The sequence below is a fragment of the Parambassis ranga genome, chromosome 1, assembly GCF_900634625.1.
Source record: "Parambassis ranga chromosome 1, fParRan2.1, whole genome shotgun sequence".
NCBI classification, from domain to species: Eukaryota; Metazoa; Chordata; class Actinopteri; family Ambassidae; genus Parambassis; species Parambassis ranga.
Genome location: NC_041022.1, coordinates 8,780,232 through 8,800,823, shown reverse-complemented (window position 1 = coordinate 8,800,823; position 20,592 = coordinate 8,780,232). Strand labels below are relative to the sequence as shown.

General features: G+C 39.7%; 1 protein-coding gene across 1 annotated transcript; it reads left to right on the top strand.

The window, feature by feature from the left end:
- The first annotated feature begins 618 nt into the window (after positions 1-618).
- Positions 619-20,302, top strand: smc3 (structural maintenance of chromosomes 3). The gene is made up of 29 exons (XM_028400822.1): positions 619-799; positions 1,482-1,557; positions 1,662-1,700; positions 1,803-1,870; positions 1,954-2,025; positions 2,408-2,487; positions 2,577-2,655; positions 2,859-2,976; positions 3,155-3,330; positions 3,450-3,530; positions 3,715-3,879; positions 5,526-5,647; positions 6,188-6,401; positions 6,532-6,635; positions 8,571-8,670; positions 9,673-9,833; positions 10,053-10,194; positions 10,445-10,595; positions 11,071-11,223; positions 13,094-13,245; positions 13,428-13,586; positions 14,320-14,427; positions 14,736-14,844; positions 15,374-15,621; positions 16,889-17,101; positions 18,557-18,748; positions 19,211-19,388; positions 19,692-19,798; positions 20,099-20,302. Exons 1-29 carry the CDS (start codon positions 785-787, stop codon positions 20,168-20,170), a joined length of 3,654 nt encoding a protein of 1,217 aa, XP_028256623.1. The 5' UTR covers positions 619-784; the 3' UTR covers positions 20,171-20,302.
- Positions 20,303-20,592: the final 290 nt, after the last annotated feature.

Here is a 20,592-nt window from a genome sequence, read left to right as displayed (position 1 = left end):
TGTCTAAATAGATGCAACAGAACAGACAACAGTGACACCTGCAGTGACTTTGAGTTGGCCTTTTCAAAACCAACCTACACAGGCGACCTGCATACTGTATTCCTAGTAGGAGTCAGACTGGACATACTTTCACTTTTGGTCATCACAAAAATCTAATCTATAAAAGTTACTATAAAAATCTGAATCCCATACATAGCATAATGTTTCACGAACTCAAAACAAGTGGAGAATATATTTTTATATTCCTTATACAACTGCGTCTAAAGATAGGCTATATTTAGGTAATTATTAGGTTTTTAAAAAATAATAATAAGTGTACTGTATCTGTACTGTACTTTGAGAACTCCTCCTCCTCAAGTAAGGAAGACGCTTTGGCGCCCAGAGAGCAGACAGCCGGACTGTACCAACTCCACAAACAGGGAGGTAAAAATGTAGCATCTGCTGCTAGACGCACAGACTCTCAGTACTCAACGATAACTAGCATGCCGGGATAATGATATTTTTTGCTGTTAACCGTCCTGTTTTTGTACATCACTTCCATTCAGATTTTAGTTTATCTGAATATCAAGCGACCTTGTTTTCACATCATGATACCGTCCATTCCATCCCGCCCCCGCCGCCATTTTCCATGTTATTCTCTTTTTGCCACACAGTGTTTTACAAATTTTGAATGCAATAATTTGTATTGTTAAGTTTGGCTTATCAAATTCCTTGCTTCCCCTGTGTAGTGGGAGGGGGACTGTATCTCCAAATTCTGCCAAGGAGACGCCCTGCTTAGGCAGCCATGTACATCAAACAGGTAAGCTAACGAGTCTGGAGTTGTGCGTGTTGCCGACTATCACTAGCTTAACTGACGTTAAGCTAACTCAACGCATTTCTATATAATGATCCAAGTGTGTATATCAAAACCCCACACACGTATAGCGTTGGTTGAATTGTAACGCTAAGCAAATGCACACCAAACACAGCGTAAGCTAAGTGGCTAACACGCTACTGTTAGCTAGGGCCATCTGAATTAATCGTAAAATGAATTGCCCGACTCCTCCAGATGCTAAGCTAACTCTGCAAAGCTAACGATTGATTTGCGGGTTTTAACGGTTTTGTTTCCAAATGGTGCTCAGAACCATGTTGCATGAGATTTTGTCACACTGTTTCTAAGCTTTGGTGGTATTGTGAATTAAAACACACGACATGTACTGTTTTTAACATATTAACCTATTGGCTTACTTAATAAAAAAGTACCTTTAGCCCATACGGTAACAGTGAGCTAAGGCCCTGCTGGAGCGTGTGCTTCGAATATCATAACAACATTTTTGCGACGATCCAGAGTGGCACGTGTGGAGTATTGCAGGCTGTTACGGGCTCCCTATAGATTGCCTACATATAAAATAATTTTCCTGTTGGCTTTGGGTGCTGTGATTCTAAAAGGGCTGTTGTCACGGCTGAGTGCTTAAGATTGTCATCTGTGGATTCTTGTGCAGGTTATCATTCAGGGGTTCCGAAGTTACAGGGATCAAACTGTGGTGGACCCCTTTAGTCCGAAGCACAATGTCATCGGTGAGTGTATGTTTATCAACTCGTGTTATATTGTACTTGTTTTTGTTGTAACAAGTACAATTGTAATGCGTTTACATTCTCATTCTGTGTTTTTTCTGTTACAGTTGGAAGAAATGGATCAGGAAAGAGTAACTTTTTCTATGGTATGTGAGCCTGGATATAATGTGCCATCTCGTTTATACCAAACATGTTCCCTTTATGTTTTTTGTTGTTAAAAATGGCTCCCCTCTTCTTTTTGTTTGTAGCCATCCAATTTGTGCTTAGTGATGAATTCAGCCACCTGCGACCTGAGCAGCGTCTGGCCCTGCTTCATGTAAGTAGATATTTTGTGTACAACGGTATTTAACATTTAATTTGTGAAAAATGTAAACATATTTTTCTATACTGTCATTGTAGGAGGGAACTGGTCCTCGTGTCATTTCAGCTTTTGTGGAGATTATATTTGACAACTCTGACAACCGGCTTCCAGTAAGAACGGAAAACGTATTCTATTGATTGTATGTTCATGATTGTTACATATGAACTGAGAGTGTATAAACACGTTTGCACCAAATGTGTAAACAAGGATCACACATGCTGATGGCTCCAGTTTGAACACCAGTGTTCTTAACGTGCCAACATCATCAGAGCTTTTTCAGCCACTTGATCTTCAGGCAAGACTATGTCTGGTAGTTGGCTTGGTACTTTAGTTAAAAATCTTATTGAGTGAAGGAGTGGGTAGATGATAAAAACATTTCTATGTAAATATCTGCTGGAGATGTGGTGATGCAGCATGATGATACAGTGCTGAAACCAGCTATTTGCTGCACTTGATTCTCAAGTGGTACCAACTTTTCCATCACCCCTCCAGATTGACAAAGAGGAAGTCTCCCTTCGTCGTGTTATTGGTGCAAAGAAGGACCAGTACTTCTTAGACAAGAAGATGGTGACGTGAGTATTGCTGTGGATCAACTGTCAATGTCTTTGTAATTACAGGAAATGACAACTCTGATCTCTTGTATTTGCTGTTCTTGTTGCAGTAAGAATGATGTCATGAACCTTCTGGAGAGTGCTGGCTTCTCCCGCAGTAACCCTTACTACATTGTCAAGCAGGGAAAGGTGAGAAAGAAGTGGGAGCTTGCCTCACACTTTGCTGTTTCACAAGTTGCACTGTTTCAGCAATACACAATTCCAATGGCTTGGCCTGTCATGTTAAAATCATATCCTCCAGTATCAGTAGAATGAAAGAGTTACATTTTACAGGTGGGAAATCCTAAAGCATCAGTTAGTTATTCATCTGTATAACACAATGTTTCATGCAGATCAACCAAATGGCCACAGCACCTGACTCCCAGCGTCTGAAGCTGCTAAGAGAGGTTGCAGGGACAAGAGTGTATGATGAACGCAAAGAGGAGAGTATTTCTCTCATGAAGGAGACGGGTAAATGCTTTCCTAATATATAATAAAATAATTTGCTGTATCTGCTTTTGTCTGTTAAATGAAAAATGTTTCACATATTTCATGAGTAACCACTTTGGTCAGGAAGTATACTTTGGTGTGTAATAAGTAATTGTTTACATCTTAATAAAACAAAAAAAAATGTTTGTTTTCTTCCCAGAGGGGAAGCGAGAGAAGATCAATGAGCTGCTGAAGTACATTGAGGAACGTCTGCACACCCTGGAGGATGAGAAGGAAGAACTGGCTCAGTACCAAAAGTGGGACAAGATGAGGAGAGCTCTTGAGTACACCATCTACAACCAGGAGCTGAATGAGACCCGTGCCAAATTGGATGAGGTAGCTAAGCTGACAGATATATATTATATGTACATGTTAGACGATTCGTTTTTTTTATGCCATCAGAATTGTCACCCCTGTGGTTCAATATTAAGACTTTTTGTTTTGGTGTTTTCCAGCTGTCCTCAAAGAGAGAGACTTGTGGAGATAAATCCAGACAACTGCGAGATGCTCAACAAGATGCCAGAGACAAAGTTGAGGTAAAGAATGATTTATGTAATGAGGACTGTATACCATTTCAGATTTTAGAGTAAAAAGGTTAATGCTGTACCTTCTCCTGAGTGTGCCATCTAATTACTGTAGAGATTAGAAGACAGTTAGAGGTAGATATTTTTTACACTCCTTTGAAAAAGAATTACCATTTGTTTTGCTCCTGTTTAATAGGAGACGGAGCGTGTTGTGCGAGAGTTGAAGTCTAAGATCTCAGCCATGAAGGAGGAGAGAGAGCAGCTGTCGGCCGAGCGCCAGGAGCAGATCAAGCAGAGGACCAAGCTTGAGCTGAAGGCCAAGGACCTGCAGGACGAGCTGGCAGGCAACAGTGAACAGAGGGTACGGAAGCCTCCCATCTGCGTCACTCTGCACACGTGATGCTGCATCAACAACACTCCCCCTCCCACCCCTTGCACCATCACTGTATGAAGAGAAGTAGAGTGGTCTGTGGTCTTTAACCCACTTATTTCTCCTATTAGGTTGAAAAGCAGGTCCACAGTTGCTTTGAGGGATTTGTCATGAATTCTTTTTATTGGCTGGTTGTTTTTTTGTTAATTTGATTAGTCTTTTCATTTTGTTAGTTTTGACATATTATGGAGTTTGGATTACTACTAGTTATTTTGTCACGATTGTGAATCATCTTATTTTGGACCTTGTGTTGTGAGCTGTGTTATGTGGGCAGCTTGGGAGACAGTTACACTTGTGGGAAAGTGTGAGATGTAGCCATGGTAGCTGGAATCATGTAATCACAATATTGTTTTCATTAGTGTGTTTTGGACTGTAGTTTTTATTGCTATGTAGTGTAGAGCAGAGATCATACTGGGGTGCAATAGTTGAGGAAAGGCAACACAATATGCTAGTTTAATTAAATCCACCAGAATTCACCCATACTTGGGGAAGATCACTTTGTGTAGAGGTAGGTAAAAAATATTGAATAACTTTTACAAAGGGCTACACATTCCCAACCAATGTTCTGACAGCCATGCCATTATCTTTATATGTTGGCAGAGCTGGATATTACCAGAGATTTAGATTGCCAAATATAGTTTTGTTTACGACATTGCAGCTAATGATCCTAAATACCTATGCAGCAAGTATCTGAAAAGTGTCCATAACATGATTGATTTAAGACCTGTCATCGAGGCCCAATGTGAGAAAAACTGTACAGATTCTCTGTGGGATGAAGACTTGAAACAGAGTAAAAGCCTCTCTGTCTCTCAGTCATCAGCTCCACTATACATCATTCCTGGCATGAGGGTTTGTGTACAGCATTGGCATGGGGCACTCTCCATATGGCCTTGTGTTGAGTGTGTGTTTGTGTGCACGTGTGAGTATGGAGATGATAATCATACATAACGGCTTTATTGGCTCGGTCTGTGTGTGAACCATGTTGGGTCCCAGGCAGCATGCTGGCTGGTGGTTGGATTAAGCCCACCTGGCTTTGGCTGGCAGAACACCAGCCAAACGTTATTGGAGCAAAAATGAAAAGCCTCATGAGCTTTAGGGTCCTGTTTTGATCAGCTTTGAGGTGGCTGATCAAACCAAAGGAAAATGGAGAGGTTTTTTTTTACCTGTGGGAGGACAGCCAGTCAACACTGCCACTGCCAAAACTGTAAAACCCAGTATTCGGTGTGCTGGTTTACTGTTAAGATCTGGATGAAAGATGTTGTAGAATCCTTATCGGTATGTAAAATGCTATAATATATAGTAAAATGTTTGAATATATAATATATAGATGCTTTGAAAAAGGTTACATAAAGCTGTTGCACACTGATACAGGCAGTTGTATTTGCTTTTGCGCTACATACAATACTACAAGCATAAAAGAATAACAAATATATTAGAGACAGATATAAATGATTGGATTTATGAAATCTCTCTTCACCACAATGTTCTCTACTCACTTACTTTTAATAACTGTGCTTAGGAGAGTGTCCTTCATTTGAAGGATTTGTTAGAAATTGCATTGTTTCTTGCTCTTCCAGAAACGCCTGCTAAAGGAACGTCAGAAGCTTCTTGAAAAAATTGAAGAGAAACAAAAAGAGCTGCAGGAGACTGAACCCAAATTCAACATGGTGAAGGAAAAGGAGGAGAGGGGCATCTCCAGGTAGGGATGACTCATTCTCAGCTACGGTTCCTTGAGTTCCTCAAGTCATTTATACAGTATGGTCCTAGACAGCACAGAGAGCGGTGTGACCATTTTAACTACAGCTGTTAAATTCCTCTGTGTGACAGCTGACCAGTCATGGGCAAAGATTTGTCATTATATCCTGATTGTTCCCTACCAGGGATTTTTTTTATAATTATATTATTAAGTCATTAAAGACACTGTAAGGCTGTTGTGTGTCACTCTGTCTTTGAAGTCTTCACAAGGGCAGGGTGAAACTGAGAGACAGTCATGGAGAGGAGAAAAAGGCCAAATGACAACTCCGCTAGTATAAATTTAATGCTATATTGTTACAGACATTGTTCTTTTTATATTTGTCATATGAAAATATTTGATTAGATTCAACTTTATTGTCATTACACGTACAAGTACACTGCAACAGAATGCAGTTTGGCATCTAACCAGAAGATGCAGCCCTACAATGATACAGCTTCTTATTTGGTTCATGTTATAACTCTATAACTCCTAATTCCCTACCAGACTGGCCCAGGCTACACAGGAGAGAACAGACCTGTATGCCAAGCAGGGCCGTGGCAGTCAGTTCACTTCCAAGGAGGAGAGGGACAAGTGGATTAAAAAAGAACTGAAATCTCTGGACCAGGCCATAAATGATAAAAAGAGGCAGATTGCAGCCATCCACAAAGACCTGGAGGACACAGAGACCAACAAGGAGAAGAACCTTGAGCAGTACAATGTAAGTTACCACACAACTGCTGTAGTTTTTGCCATTTGCAATTGTGTTTGTACTGTAGAATGTTTTAAGTGTTGATCTGTCTGACCTCATAGGGTAGCTAGCTTGACCCTCTTTCAACTTGTGTCTTTAGAAACTTGATCAAGACCTAAATGAGGTGAAGACACGTGTTGAGGAACTGGACAAAAAGTATTACGAAGTCAAGAATAAGAAGGATGAACTCCAGAGCGAACGAAAGTAAGAACTTCATTTTTTCATTTTACATCGTTCAACTGTTTTTGTGTAATTTGCATAGAATAACATCACATGATTTTGATGAATCTCTACATGAGTCATGCCTTCATCTTGCTTCGCATTAAAAGGTTGAATTGTTCACCCTTCTTAAGCCAAGATGCTGTTTCCCCTTGGCAACCTTTTGCTGCATAACAGCGTATTGTCTGCTGTGAATGTCACCGGGCGCTCTCAGTCCACTTACACAATGAGGTTTATTTATGTAACGCAGAGTATGGTACCTCAGGCTTCAGCTGCCAGAGTTTTTTGTGTGCTTTAAAAGGTCCTTGAGGGTGAATGAACTGTGTTTCAGGTTAGTAATGAAAATGTACAACATATTAGTTCCCTGCTTCTTGAAACACCACAAAGGCAGCATTCATAAGTCATTCCACCTATTATTTGGGAAGTCACACTCAAAACAGATAATGTGTCTTTTGCCTTCAGGGGAAACTTCACTGTTTGGAACAAGCTATTTGTCATTACAGTGTGGGTAGCTTGTGCAAGCGGACAATGTTGCAGCCTGCTTCCAGAGCTCCCTGTGTTTTTTGCCAGCAAAAGTCTACCAGTTGACGTAAATCGTGACTCCTGGGCTGCTGCTCCAGTTTTGGGTTTTCTGTTGTTTTTTTTGTTTTTTGGTCCATTTGCCACGTTGGCAGCAGATTTTATAGGTTAATGCCAGATTCAAACTTTTCGAGGCTTCTAATACAAGCAGAGAAGTTAGGAAAATCTAAGAGGAACAGCAGGCTGCCACAATTAAGTGTCATCCACCTCCATAAGGTGAGGATGGTAGTGCAAAACTGCCTTGTACCACTCACGGACAGCTAGTAGTGTTACTGTACAGCAGTGGCAAGTTTCTTTTGGATAATATTGCAAAACATCTTACATGAAATCTTCAAACCACACATGTGCAGAGGGTTGTGGGATACACATTTTAAAATCCCAGAAAGAAAGGGATATGTGGCAATTAGTGCTTTATATTAGCACCTGTTATACTATATAAAGCTCACACACACTGTCCCTGTTTATAATAGTTTAGTCTTCTCAAGGTTTAGCCGCATGTTAATGTCACTGATGTCATGTGTGCTTGCTACCACAAAGTTGCTCAGTTTTCTTTAGATATATAGCAACAACAAGTTTAGTCTTCCTACTCTGCTGCCTTTTGAAATAGTTTTCTTTTTTTATACCGTTGGTCCTTTATTACTTTTAGCTAAAACAGATTTTATTAATATTTCCTGTTTTAATACTCCATGCATTACCAGCATTCTGCCATTCTCTGTGATCTACTGTTTGGTCTAGTGGGCGAAAAGGCAGAATAATTACAGACTTCTGAGGTTCAGGGTCCACAGCTGCAAGCTGTATTTGTGCATGATCTATAAATGGGAACAAATAATACATTTACACTAATGGAAATGGAGAAGGAAACTCTTTGTATTGTATTTGAATGGGAGTATTCAACAAATATTGGGTGGATGTTTTATTTGAAGGTATTAACAAAAAGTCTCAGTCTATTGCAAAAGCTTAAATAATTCAAGTGAGGAGTATTTGTTTTACCAAGTTGTGATTAAAGCAGGATGATTGATTTTCTTATTCTTAAAATACTCTGCTTCTTAAAACTAATATGTTTTGTAAATACATTTTTCAATGGGAAATGCGTGTGTCCTATTGTTTTAACCTGGCTTTGTTTTTCATAACTGAGGCCTATCAAACAGAATTTTATTGTACAATGACAACGATAATTTCAGTTTCAATGGGGAACTGTTGAGCAAATATTCATCTAGGATACATTTATACTAATGCCTTGTTCTTTTTTTGACTTCTTTTTCTAGTATCATGGCTGCAGTTGGGTTATAGTCTTTCTGGTGACATAAGTGTAACAGTGTGTGATTCTCTGTTTTTGTCCAGCTACCTGTGGCGTGAGGAGAATGCAGAGCAGCAGGCCTTGGCTGCCAAACGAGAGGATCTGGAGAAGAAACAGCAGCTCCTTAGAGCGGCCACTGGCAAGGTCCGTGTCACTGTGCATGGCTGCCTAATTGTTGACTTGCATAATGGAATTACAGGATAACCAGTGTTTCCGTCTGGTCAAAAGTGAAAATGTGTCTGTATCGGTGTGTGTTTTCAGAAGACTGAAAACAATGCTGCTTGACTTGTTTTAGTTCTGGACCCACACAGGCTTTTTAAAGTAACACTTGTAAACCCATTAAACCTTCACACTTGCTTTTCCTCACTAAATAACTGTGTGAGGAAATGGATACGTGAAGATAAATCACTTCACAAGAAAAAAAAAACCTGCCTCTCTCTGTAAGTGAGCCTACCTGAACACTGTGAAGGACTCACTTTGTGAGTCAGCCAGTTGTCAGTATAGGTATATCAAACAGAATCATTCATCTGCCTTGCTACTGGCTCCTTATGATAGCTAGCTAAATTTACATATGACTCACTCCTTTCTGCCTCATCCAGTCATTTCCTCTGGGCATATACATCAGTCAAATATCACTGAATTATGTCTACCGATATGAAAAGAGGCTGTTAGCAGCTTCATGGGCAAATGTCCTGCATTTTCATTCTTAAACTGGTTGTGGCTGACTCATCCTGTCTGCATCCTTCGATGAATTGTATATATCCTTTTACACATTTCCTATTTGCAGTGTATAGTTCAGATCCATTTTGCACGATATTTGGGCGATACATGTTATCTAATCTTTTTTGTCATTACCTCAAACTCAGATGTAAAAATATGAAAGCCCCTTCTGAGCATGCAGTTATCTCAGAATTTGATATGCAGGTAAAAACCCTGGGCATGCCACGGGAATGTATCATGGTATTTGTTTTATTTTTTTCAGTTTAAATATTGTTACATCTCTATTAGAGAACAGAGAGAGTTGAAGGCTACTATTCATTTGATTCTTCAGACATTTTTGTACAGATATTTGTATTAAAAATGTAGTCATGGTTGTAGATTGTTCACATGAGTTCTGCATTATTTAACATTCTCATTGTCTTCTAGGCCATTCTGAACGGTATCGACAGCATCAATAAAGTCCTTGAGCACTTCCGTCGGAAGGGCATCAATCAGCATGTCATCAATGGTTACCATGGCATCGTCATGAATAACTTTGACTGTGAGCCTGCCTTTTATACCTGTGTGGAGGTGACTGCTGGGACCAGGTGTGTACTGCTTTTTACCCTAGTCCTGCATGCTACTGGCATTGTTTTTAGTAAGAATGTTATCATTAAACAATTTGGATAGTTTTGACAGTTTTGCACCACAACATCTACAGGCTGATTCAAAAACAGTTGCACCTTTCCTTGTAAAAGAAGCATGTGTCAAACTATTTTGCATGTTTGCATATATAATTTGTGAAATTGAAAACTCGTCTTTTCCAGATTGTTCTATCACATTGTGGAGACTGATGAAGTCAGTACTAAGATACTCATGGAGTTCAACAAAATGAATCTGCCTGGCGAAGTCACATTCCTGCCACTGAGTAAGCTGGATGTCAGAGACACCGCCTACCCAGAGACCAATGTAAGGACCATGTGTTAACTGTATGTGGTATTTTAAATGTTGCCATATTTAAGTAGCTTTTGTTAGCTTATTACATAAACCTACCACAGGAACAAAAGAAACTGTTGTCATGAAAAGTAAGGCAACAAGAAAGCTCCCTCAATTGCTCCCAGTCATGCAAAAACATTTAACAATTTTGTTGTTTTTGTTCAGTAACAAGGGCTATAACTTTGTCAGCTGTGATATCACTAATGTGTTTTTGCTCCATTAGGATGCTATCCCCATGATCAGCAAGCTGCGTTACAGCCCCAACTTTGACAAGGCTTTCAAGCATGTGTTTGGGAAGACTCTAATCTGTCGTAGTATGGAGGTGTCCACACAACTGGCAAGGGCGTTTACCATGGACTGTATAACTCTGGAGGGTAAGCTGACATAGATTAAAATTGTGTTCTGCTTTCAACAGAACAAGATAAGACAATTCAAGATAATTGAAAGTGTTCAAACTACCACTGTTTTTTTGTTTGTTTGTTTTTTTTAAATTTTGCCATAGAAATATAATATTTACATCATACTCTAGTGGGGATGGTCTCCTCTTTGCTCTGAGTGCAGCTGAGAACAGAGAAAGTTGCTAGATTTGTTGCTAGTTGCTTTTGACAAAAAAATTTGGTAAGTCACCAGATTTAGCAAAAAAGTTGCGAAGTTGGTAACATTTGTTTGTGCTAGTGAAAAAAATGCCTCTGTGAATTAGTTGATGCGCATGTCCTAAACTGAACAAAACACTTCCCGAACCCAGACATGTGTATCGAACAGTTCTGATTTTTTTTTCCTGAACTGTACCATGCCTAATACATACTGATCTGAGCCTTACACTACATTTGTTGTGTTGTGATTTGCCAGGCGACCAGGTGAGCCACCGTGGAGCTCTGACAGGAGGCTACTATGACACCAGAAAGTCTCGACTGGAGCTGCAGAAAGACATGAGAAAGGCTGAGGAGGAGCTTGGAGAGCTAGAAGCCAAACTCAATGAGAATCTGCGCAGAAACATTGAACATATCCTTTCAACGCATGTTTGTTTATCATGATTACGTTATAATGTTGATGCTCACAGGGAATGTCCTCCCTGTTTAAAAGTTTGGGCAAAGGTGAAAATCATGTATAGACTATTGCCAGCTTGTCTAAAGCCTGAGAGTGATTCATTGTTGTCCAAACGAGGTTTTACTCCTTTTCTTTCATTGAATGTGTTTGGGGAGTTTATTGGTAAGTGAGTCATACAGTTTTGTTTTGTAAAAGCTTCAACAAATAATCACATCATCCACTCCACTGAGATTTATTGATTGTAGCTAAACTGGCTACGTCACAAAGTTATACAAGCAAAAGGAGCATGTCTATATTGGACAAAATATGTGTGGATTTGAACATTCAATATTATTGAATACAATAACATAGGCTGGTTACATACTGTTATGTATATAATGAGGGCCATATGCATTACAAAATAAACCTTTAGCTAGTATCTGGACAGTATTTAAATAGAAGCAGGTTTTAACTATTGGCAGCTGTGATACTGGGGAAAGTGAAAGCAGACACAGAAAGTAACAGAAGATGATGGTGCAACAAACTTTGTTGCAAAAAATGACCCCTTGCTTACTGATGTCACATGGTTGAGCCTTTATTTTAAATGTGGATTAAATCTATCTGGGTTATGTAGCTGCTTCAGAGCCAGCAGGAGGCTGACTGGGATGCAGGGACAGGGTTTAAGCAGGTCAGGAAGGATTAGTGTATGTCAGGTCATTTCAGCCAGAGCCATGACTCACTGCTGGGCAGCCCATGATTGCAAAACAAGTGGATCAGAGAGGATTTGTGTTTGCATGTACAGTATGTTTATGAATATGCTCACTTCCGGCCAGGTATGATTAAAAGTGTGTTTGCACACCTGTTTGGTGGTGTGTAGTTCTCACTCACAGCCGGTAATGTGTCTGCACCTGGTGATTAGAAGGCAGGAGAAACGGGCAACTGTGCTGATGACATGGTGCTCGCCCTTCTCTCTCGCAGCAGTGAGTCAGAGCACAGCTCAATTATTTAAAAGCTTCTTGTTGTTCAGTCTCCACCACTTCTCTGGCGATAAGCATAAGATTACACTGATGCACCTCAGCCATCTTCATTTTGCCAACACATGTTGTAAGATGCATGTGTTGTGATTGCACCCTAACTGCTACAATCTGCCTGTGTGACATGCACCAGATTGTTAATTATTTATTAACAAAGATTTAATAACAAAGATTTAAAGTGCTAACTCTGAAGTTAAAAACAGGTTATGCTTTCAAAGGCTGGAAGCTTTACACATTTAAGAGATGTTTTCACTATCTCCTCTGGTCAACAGGCAGGGGAGTCAGCAGATTGATTAGCTTTACTGTTTATTGAGTCCTGTTAAACCTCCAAGACCCAGAGGAGTGATGTAGTTCTGCAAGATCAATAAGCCTGTCTGTCAAATCAAGTTAATGATGAGTCTGTGGAACCCTTCTTAATCCTCCTCCTTGATCAGGGGTGAGAAGCTCCATCACATTATGGAATTGCTCTGGGTTGCACTAAAGTGCTTACAGGCTGCCCTGTGACCTTATTTGCTCATGAGAACAGCTTCTACAAAATGGTCTGAATGGGTATTGAATTTGAATCTCTTCCAGGTCCTTATTGATTCTTGTTCAGTTGCTACTTAGGCAATGAAGAAAGCTGAATGGTTTTGTTTTGAGCTCACTCAGATTGGTAATTAATGAACAAACATAAAACATGGTTTACTGTGCTGAAGTGTTGTTTTAGTAGCAATAATAGTGCATGAATTGTTAAGTTGTTAGACAAGTCTGACAACTTACCTCTGAGAAACGTTTCCACAATGATAAACATGCTTCCTTAATGCTGCATCCACGAATTAACAATGAGATTGACCAACTGATGAACCAGATGCAGCAGATCGAGACGCAACAGAGGAAATTCAAGGCATCCAGAGACAGTATTCTGTCAGAAATGAAGATGCTGAAGGAGAAGAGGCAACAGTCAGAGAAGACATTTATGCCCAAGGTAAGCATATACTGTTGTTTTTACAATATCATAGTTTAAAAATGTTTGAATTTCCAGTTCAAGGTGAACTGTGACCACACTTATTCATTCTGGAATGTCTTATTTGTTCTGCTTGATGGATAACCAGCATTCATTCGTTCCTTCTGATTTCCAAGTTTTGCTTACGCTTTCTTCCTCTTCAGCAACGTAGTCTCCAAAGTTTGGAGGCCAGTCTTCATGCCATGGAGTCCACCAGGGAGTCACTGAAGGCTGAGCTTGGTACAGATCTGCTCTCTCAGCTCAGCCTGGAGGACCAGAGGCGTGTTGACGACCTCAATGATGAGATTCGTCAGTTGCAGCAGGTCAGAAAAATAATATAGAAACATATGATACAGGCCTGGACATGTGCTATCTGTGGTGAAGGTTATTGGACATTTGTCAATTAAGATCGATGGATTTCGGTTAAACCGAGAGGTTTTGGTACAATCATTAATACAGATCGGGAAACTAGAAAAATAACTGAATTTCTTGCCATGAGAAACTTCAGTGTTTAATGGATATGTCTGGCCTTATTTTGGCCTTAAGTGTATATGTATTGAGTTTCAGACTTCCTTGAAGGGCTCACCAAAGCCTTTTTTGGATTGATCGCTTAGATGTACCTCAGAATATCCCTCTTACCTACATTGTGTTTCTCAGTTTCGCTTCATCCTCTTTCTCCTGTTAGTGTATTCAAATGATCTAAGGTGAGAGTAGCAGGCAGCAGCTGTGTGTGGGATGTTCCTGTGATCCAGCATTGGTCCCTTTTTTTTTTCTTTCCCTGCCAGCTACTCTCAGCTCTCACCTCAATGAGATCTCAGCCATTATTGCTGTCGTTGCACAACATCTCCACCCCCGCAACATGTAGCCTTTCATGTATGGTTCTGCAGTGTTGGCAGTCATTAAATTATATTACTTATAATGTAACACTTTTTATTTGTTAATACAGTATGGTATTTGCTAAGATGACTCCACAGACAGAGGGATGTTTGCATGATTGCCTTCAGGTCTTTCTTTATAGATATATTCTCATCGATTTGGTTCCTTTTTAATACACAGGACAACAGACAGTTGTTAAATGAGAGAATCAAGCTGGAGGGCATCATGACCCGAGTGGAGACGTATCTCAATGAGAACTTACGAAAACGCCTTGACCAAGTGGAGCAGGTATAGTGTTTATTTTTGTAGCAAAGAAACATGTTTCCTCATACTGTGGATTTGTGTACAGAATGTTTATGCTATATGATATAATATACATGAATGTTATTATTTTAATTATTTAAAGTAAATTATGCATCACTGCATGTATAAAACCAGCAAGGTCAGGCATTTTGTTTAAAGCCTTTGGACCATTCTAGTAATACGTGTTAAAATGTGGTGCTATTGTAAATTGAGCTTTCATTCACCCAAGTCAGGACAGGTGTGTGAATTTGCATGACCATCTTTTTGATGTTGCCTCATTTGCATTGACACAGGAGCTGAACGAGCTCCGAGAGACTGAGGGAGGCACAGTGCTCACAGCCACAACATCTGAGCTAGACGGTATCAACAAACGTGTCAAGGACACTTTGTCTCGATCAGAAGGTACGCATTGTGCTCAAGACACAAGCAGTTAGCAGTCTTGCACAACTTGTACAAATATCCTAGTTCTCCCTGCATACCCCTTTACACTGAAATTATAGAGTAAATTTTCCTTTTTCCATTTATGATATCTGATCAAAATGGCCACCAGAAAATGCATTCATTCTCATAGAATCATTGCTTACAGTACTTAAACTGATGTAAACAAAGTAGCAACCAAGCCAATGACTGTTATGGCAGTCTTTTTTTATCTTATACTTGCATCAATGCTAAATAAATAAAAAAAGAGTGCAGTAACCAATGAAGGTGTTCTAAAAATGTACTAGAAGAAATGTACATCCAGATTTTTGTTACAGGTTTATATGTGGTAGTGGACCTCAGTTTTGCCATTGATGTCTATTTTTTTTTAGCCTGAGTGTGAGACTACTAACTATTAAATTCAGAGAATACAATCTGCGACAATGCTAATCGTTAGAACAACAGTGAGTATTCGTTATCGTGTTCTGTATCCTAATCCACTGCTTTCACCTAGATCTGGATTCGATGATTGACAAGACAGAGGGAGAGATTAAGGACCACATAAAGAGCATGGAAAGATGGAAGAACATTGAGAAGGAGCAGAATGATGCTATTAACCAAGACACCAAGGAGCTGGAGAAAATGACCAACAGACAGGGCATGCTGCTCAAGAAGAAAGAGGAGTGCATGAAGAAAATCAGAGAGCTCGGCTCGCTGCCTCAGGAGGCCTTTGAGAAGTACCAGACCCTCACACTCAAGCAGGTACACAAACATGTGGTGCTTAATAATGTCACATGTCGACTATCTTTTAAGATTTTTTTTCAATCATTCAGCACTAGCCTTAACACTTGCAGTATAGATGGCAAGCAGAAACTACTTTGAGGTTAGTAGAAAGAAAGTTATACTTAAGATTTCCTTCATTGTTTATGGATACCTCACTGCTGCTGCACTTTCTCTTGACATCATAGGATGTGCATTCTAATCTGTAAAGGTCCTACACTGCCCTCACAGTAGATTTCTGTCTGTTTTTGTTGCTTGAACAGATAGTTGTTAACAACAATAATCAGACTCTTTAGCTGCCTAAAAGTCACTAATAATGCTGCCTGTTTCATTCAGTGTTGGTAAATGTAGATTAAGAGATTTATGATATTAAAATGTGTCTTACAGCAATCTGTAAAGTGGTGGAGTGCTCCAATATGCAACCTGACCTTGACTATTTGACTTTACACTAAAGACGCACTAACAGCAGCACTAACGACAATTAAGTGGGTCAACTGAGAGCAGTCTTCCTGTGTGTCCTCTTGTATTCCCTGGGAATATGTGCACATAAACATAGAGCTCTCTTTAGGAATAAAGCCCAGGGCCGTCACATCCTACCCACTCACCAGTGACTCAGATACTAGTTAGTGCTCTGTCTGATTTTTTTCCCCCCAGCCAGCTGCCTCTGGGAGCAGGGACTGAGTTGAGTGGACTTGGCTGCATCTTTCATGAGTGTCGGAGTGTGTGTAGAGTGTGTATATCTCTGTATGTGTGTGTATGTATGTCAGCTTCTGTCCTTGACAATACTAAAAATAGCTTTACACTTTCTCATAAACACTCCATATAGTTAAGCTTTCTCCACGGGACACTGCTCAGGGGCAAGATCGTGCCATTGATTGCAGAAGTGGATAAAAGGCCAAGTAATAATGGCACTTGCTCATGTTCCCCTGGTCATTAGTGATTCAAATGGATGAATTTATAGTTTGAGAGTTTGGAGAGTGTCTGCCACTTTTGAACCAGACAAAACTGCTTCTTAATTAATCAGGCCATTTCTTCTTTAGATATGAATAGAATCTATAATAAGATACACAGGAGATCTAAATTCCAGTCAGTAGGTGGAATTGATGCACATAGTGATAAGGTTGGCATACAACTTACTTTATAAGTTTTTTTAATCTAAGGTCTTAACACCTGCATGTTCTGAAGAAGTGTTTTTAAAGGTGCTGACAGATCACCAGCCATGAAACAATGTTGTATTTCCCTTCAACAGTTGTTCAGAAAACTGGAGCAGTGCAACACAGAGCTGAAGAAGTACAGTCATGTCAACAAGAAAGCGCTGGACCAGTTTGTCAACTTCTCTGAGCAGAAGGAAAAGCTAATCAAGCGCCAGGATGAGCTGGACCGTGGTTACAAATCCATCATGGAGCTCATGAATGTCCTGGAGCTACGCAAGTATGAGGCCATCCAGCTCACTTTTAAACAGGTAAGATATGTTCAAAAGCATTCTCTTCACTTGCCTGCAAGACTTTGATAAGATTTACAGGGTGTCATAAATCAAAAACATTTTTACAACACAGTCATTCGTATAAATGTGCCTTAGGTGCCAGCTGAACTAAAACTTAAATTACAAAAAAACTCAAAGAACTTAACAGTACTTCCTCCTGCACAATGCTAGAGTATTAAAGTACATGCATCTCTCGGGCTTTTTCCTGGTCCAAAAGATGGCGAAGGTGCTACCATTCCTATTACCCACATGTTCATATGTACCTTGTCTTTAGCTCTTTACAACACTAATTTAGTTCCATTAATTACCGAGACAAAAATAGAATAAAGTATCAAGTTCAAAGATTATTAAAATATAAAAACCACAAGGTTTAAAATCAATCATAGTTGAGGTCTAACTCATAAAAATGCAGCATAACAGAACAGTGCACACATAATTATTCTATACTGTTTTTACACTGACAAATTGCTACATCTCATTGGTAACATAATTTATCATTTTATATTTTTAATAGCTTATTTGAAGTCAATTCTATGGTTCACCTCTAGAGTGCCTGTAGTTATAATCAGTGTGCTTGTGACCCAATAACTTGGTGCACTTTAGCTGCAGCTTTCTTCTGAAGTCTGTCTGGGACAGTGTCTGATTTTTAAAAAAAAAAAAACAAAATAGCAATAACAACTCAAGGGATTTGAAAACTACAGAGCCCCTCTGGTAACACAGGATTAAAAAAATAACACATGGCCATGAGGTGGTTATTGCAGTCATTTCCACGCAAAGAGTAGACTGTCTTCAGTTTCCCGACCGTAGTTGGAGAGCACAAAGGAGCCACGTACAACTCCAGGGACAAGCGAGGATGCTTGTGGTTAATCCCACGTCAAGCAGAGCTTTAATGAGGACCCAGAGCACTTGTTGTTGCTTGCAGGCTGCAGCTTTTTTTGTCTTTAACTCCGCACTCTACATAGCAGTTCTTGTCGCTAACAAAGAAATTAACTAGTTGATGTTGTGGAAGTTATAGATTTCATTATGCAGCTGGACGGACCTGGGAAACTATATGGCTACAGGTGTATGTACAACAAGTGCTTAAAGAATGGCATTCGTTGTTCCAGAAGTCTAAACCGTAGGCATTACTGTGCTCTGGTCCCTTGTGGCCACCTGTTACTATCTCGTGGCTACGCATTTTTTTTTTTAATCCAATGTCACCAGAGGGCTCCGTAGAAAACACAAACCACAAGAGAAAATGTATTTCAATATTCCCATCAGACAGGGCAATGTTTCCTTTTTAGTAACCCAACTGGAAAATAAAAAGGCACTGGGACATCAGCCTCCTGATTTTCCGAGCCCTAATTTAAATTCGTTGTTTCTGATCCTTCAGTTATTTAAGTCAATTTCTGCTTATTTCTTTTGTGCCTTTTCTTTCCATTTTCCCCCCATCAGGTGTCGAAGAACTTCAGCGAGGTTTTTCAGAAACTGGTACCAGGTGGCAAAGCGACATTAGTGATGAAGAAAGGTGATGCTGAAGGCAGCCAGTCTCAGGATGAGGGAGAGGGCGGTGCAGATAGTGAGAGGGGCTCTGGCTCACAGAGCAGCGTGCCTTCAGTGGACCAGTTCACTGGAGTGGGCATCAGGGTAAGCATCAAGCTATTTCTATATCACAAGAACATTTGTATTCATAGTCAAAATATATTTAAAAATATCATGTCAATGTCAAAAGTGAACAAAATCTCTGGATCTGGAGTTTTTTGTATTAAGTACTTCATACACAGTATTACTGTTTATTAGAGTTATGTCATTGATGTTTCTGTCAGTGTTGAAACACTCACAGTTTCCTTGAATCTAGAAATGTATCAATGTGTATTTCTGAACTTTTGCTAAAGCGTCCTTGGACAGTCCTACAATCCTTCACTGCAAAGCAGAACCAATTGGGCATACAATGAGTAATACAAACTTCTATGCAGTTAATTCCATTTGATCATTGCTAAAGGTTAAACTGAGAATCTATTACTAATGAAACCTTTACAGAAAAAATAATTTTGGGGGGCTTCTGTTGCAGGTGTAGCTAGACATTTCATCTTCATGTGTTCTGTGCAGGTGTCGTTCACAGGGAAGCAGGGTGAGATGAGAGAGATGCAGCAGCTGTCTGGAGGTCAGAAGTCCTTGGTGGCCCTGGCTCTCATTTTTGCCATCCAGAAGTGTGACCCAGCTCCTTTCTACCTTTTTGATGAGATTGACCAGGCCCTTGATGCCCAGCACAGAAAGGCTGTCTCAGGTAAAGTGCTTATATTATCTAAATATATATATATATATATATATATATATATATATATATATATATATATATATATATATAGCGGTCTCAAATGTATTATGTATGTATGTAAGCATACAGTGTTATATTTAAAAAACATTTTTTTATGTACTTCTAAAAAAATGGACATTATTAGAAAGTGAGTTTAATCGTATTGTTTGGTTTGTTCCTTCCTGCATGATCAAAGAAAATAATATAAATGCTTTTCATTGGGAAGTGCTGGATGGCAGCAGACGGGTAACATGTGACTCATTCACATTTCAGACATGATTGTTGAGCTGGCGGGACATGCTCAGTTCATCACCACCACTTTCAGACCTGAGTTGCTTGAGTCTGCCGACAAGTTCTATGGTGTCAAATTCAGAAACAAGGTGAGTCTTTATCATCTGCATTATTTTGTCTGACACTGAGAATTCTCATCCTGTGTTGGAATGCAGAACACGATTTGACCTCAGTATAAGTATTGAGCCAAAAAAAGGCTAATTTCTCTCAGCAGCTGCTAACTCACTGATAGATGCTGTCTTTATCTGCAAAATGTGAAGCACTGTGTGTGTGTGTTCCTCTCAGTTTTCCTCCCGTTCTTGAAGATTCATAAAAAATATTTACTGAGAAGTCAAAGCAGTCAATAAAGGCATCGATTGGTTATCAACTGTGTGTGTGTCTGGTTTTAGGTGAGTCACATCGATGTGATCACAGCGGAGCAGGCCAAAGACTTTGTGGAGGATGACACCACCCATGGTTAATCTAAGTCCTCTGCTCTTCATCCTCCTCATCTCCTCCTCCTCCTCCTCTACAGTGCACTGCGTAGCTCGAAGCCTTCTACACCAGGGCCACAAGACAGAAATATCTCACAACCTTTTTTTAGTCCTGTTAAAGAAAAAAAAGCAGCACGTTTAAGCTTAGTTTGATCTGCTGTTCTAAACTCCCCAGTTGATATTTACTGTTTACCTTTTTAAGGCAGGTTATATACAGATTTAAAAAAAATGTTTTTTGAAAATGTGTGAGCGGGAGACTTCAGTGTTTGTCCCATATCCCTGCTCTGCTGTGCCTCTCCTTGTTTCAGCCGTACTGGCTGTGACAACAAAGAGAAGTGTAGATTCTTTACACTGTAAAGCTTTTGATGAGAGCACTTCAAGTTTGTGTTACTGTGAGGAAATTTTCTATC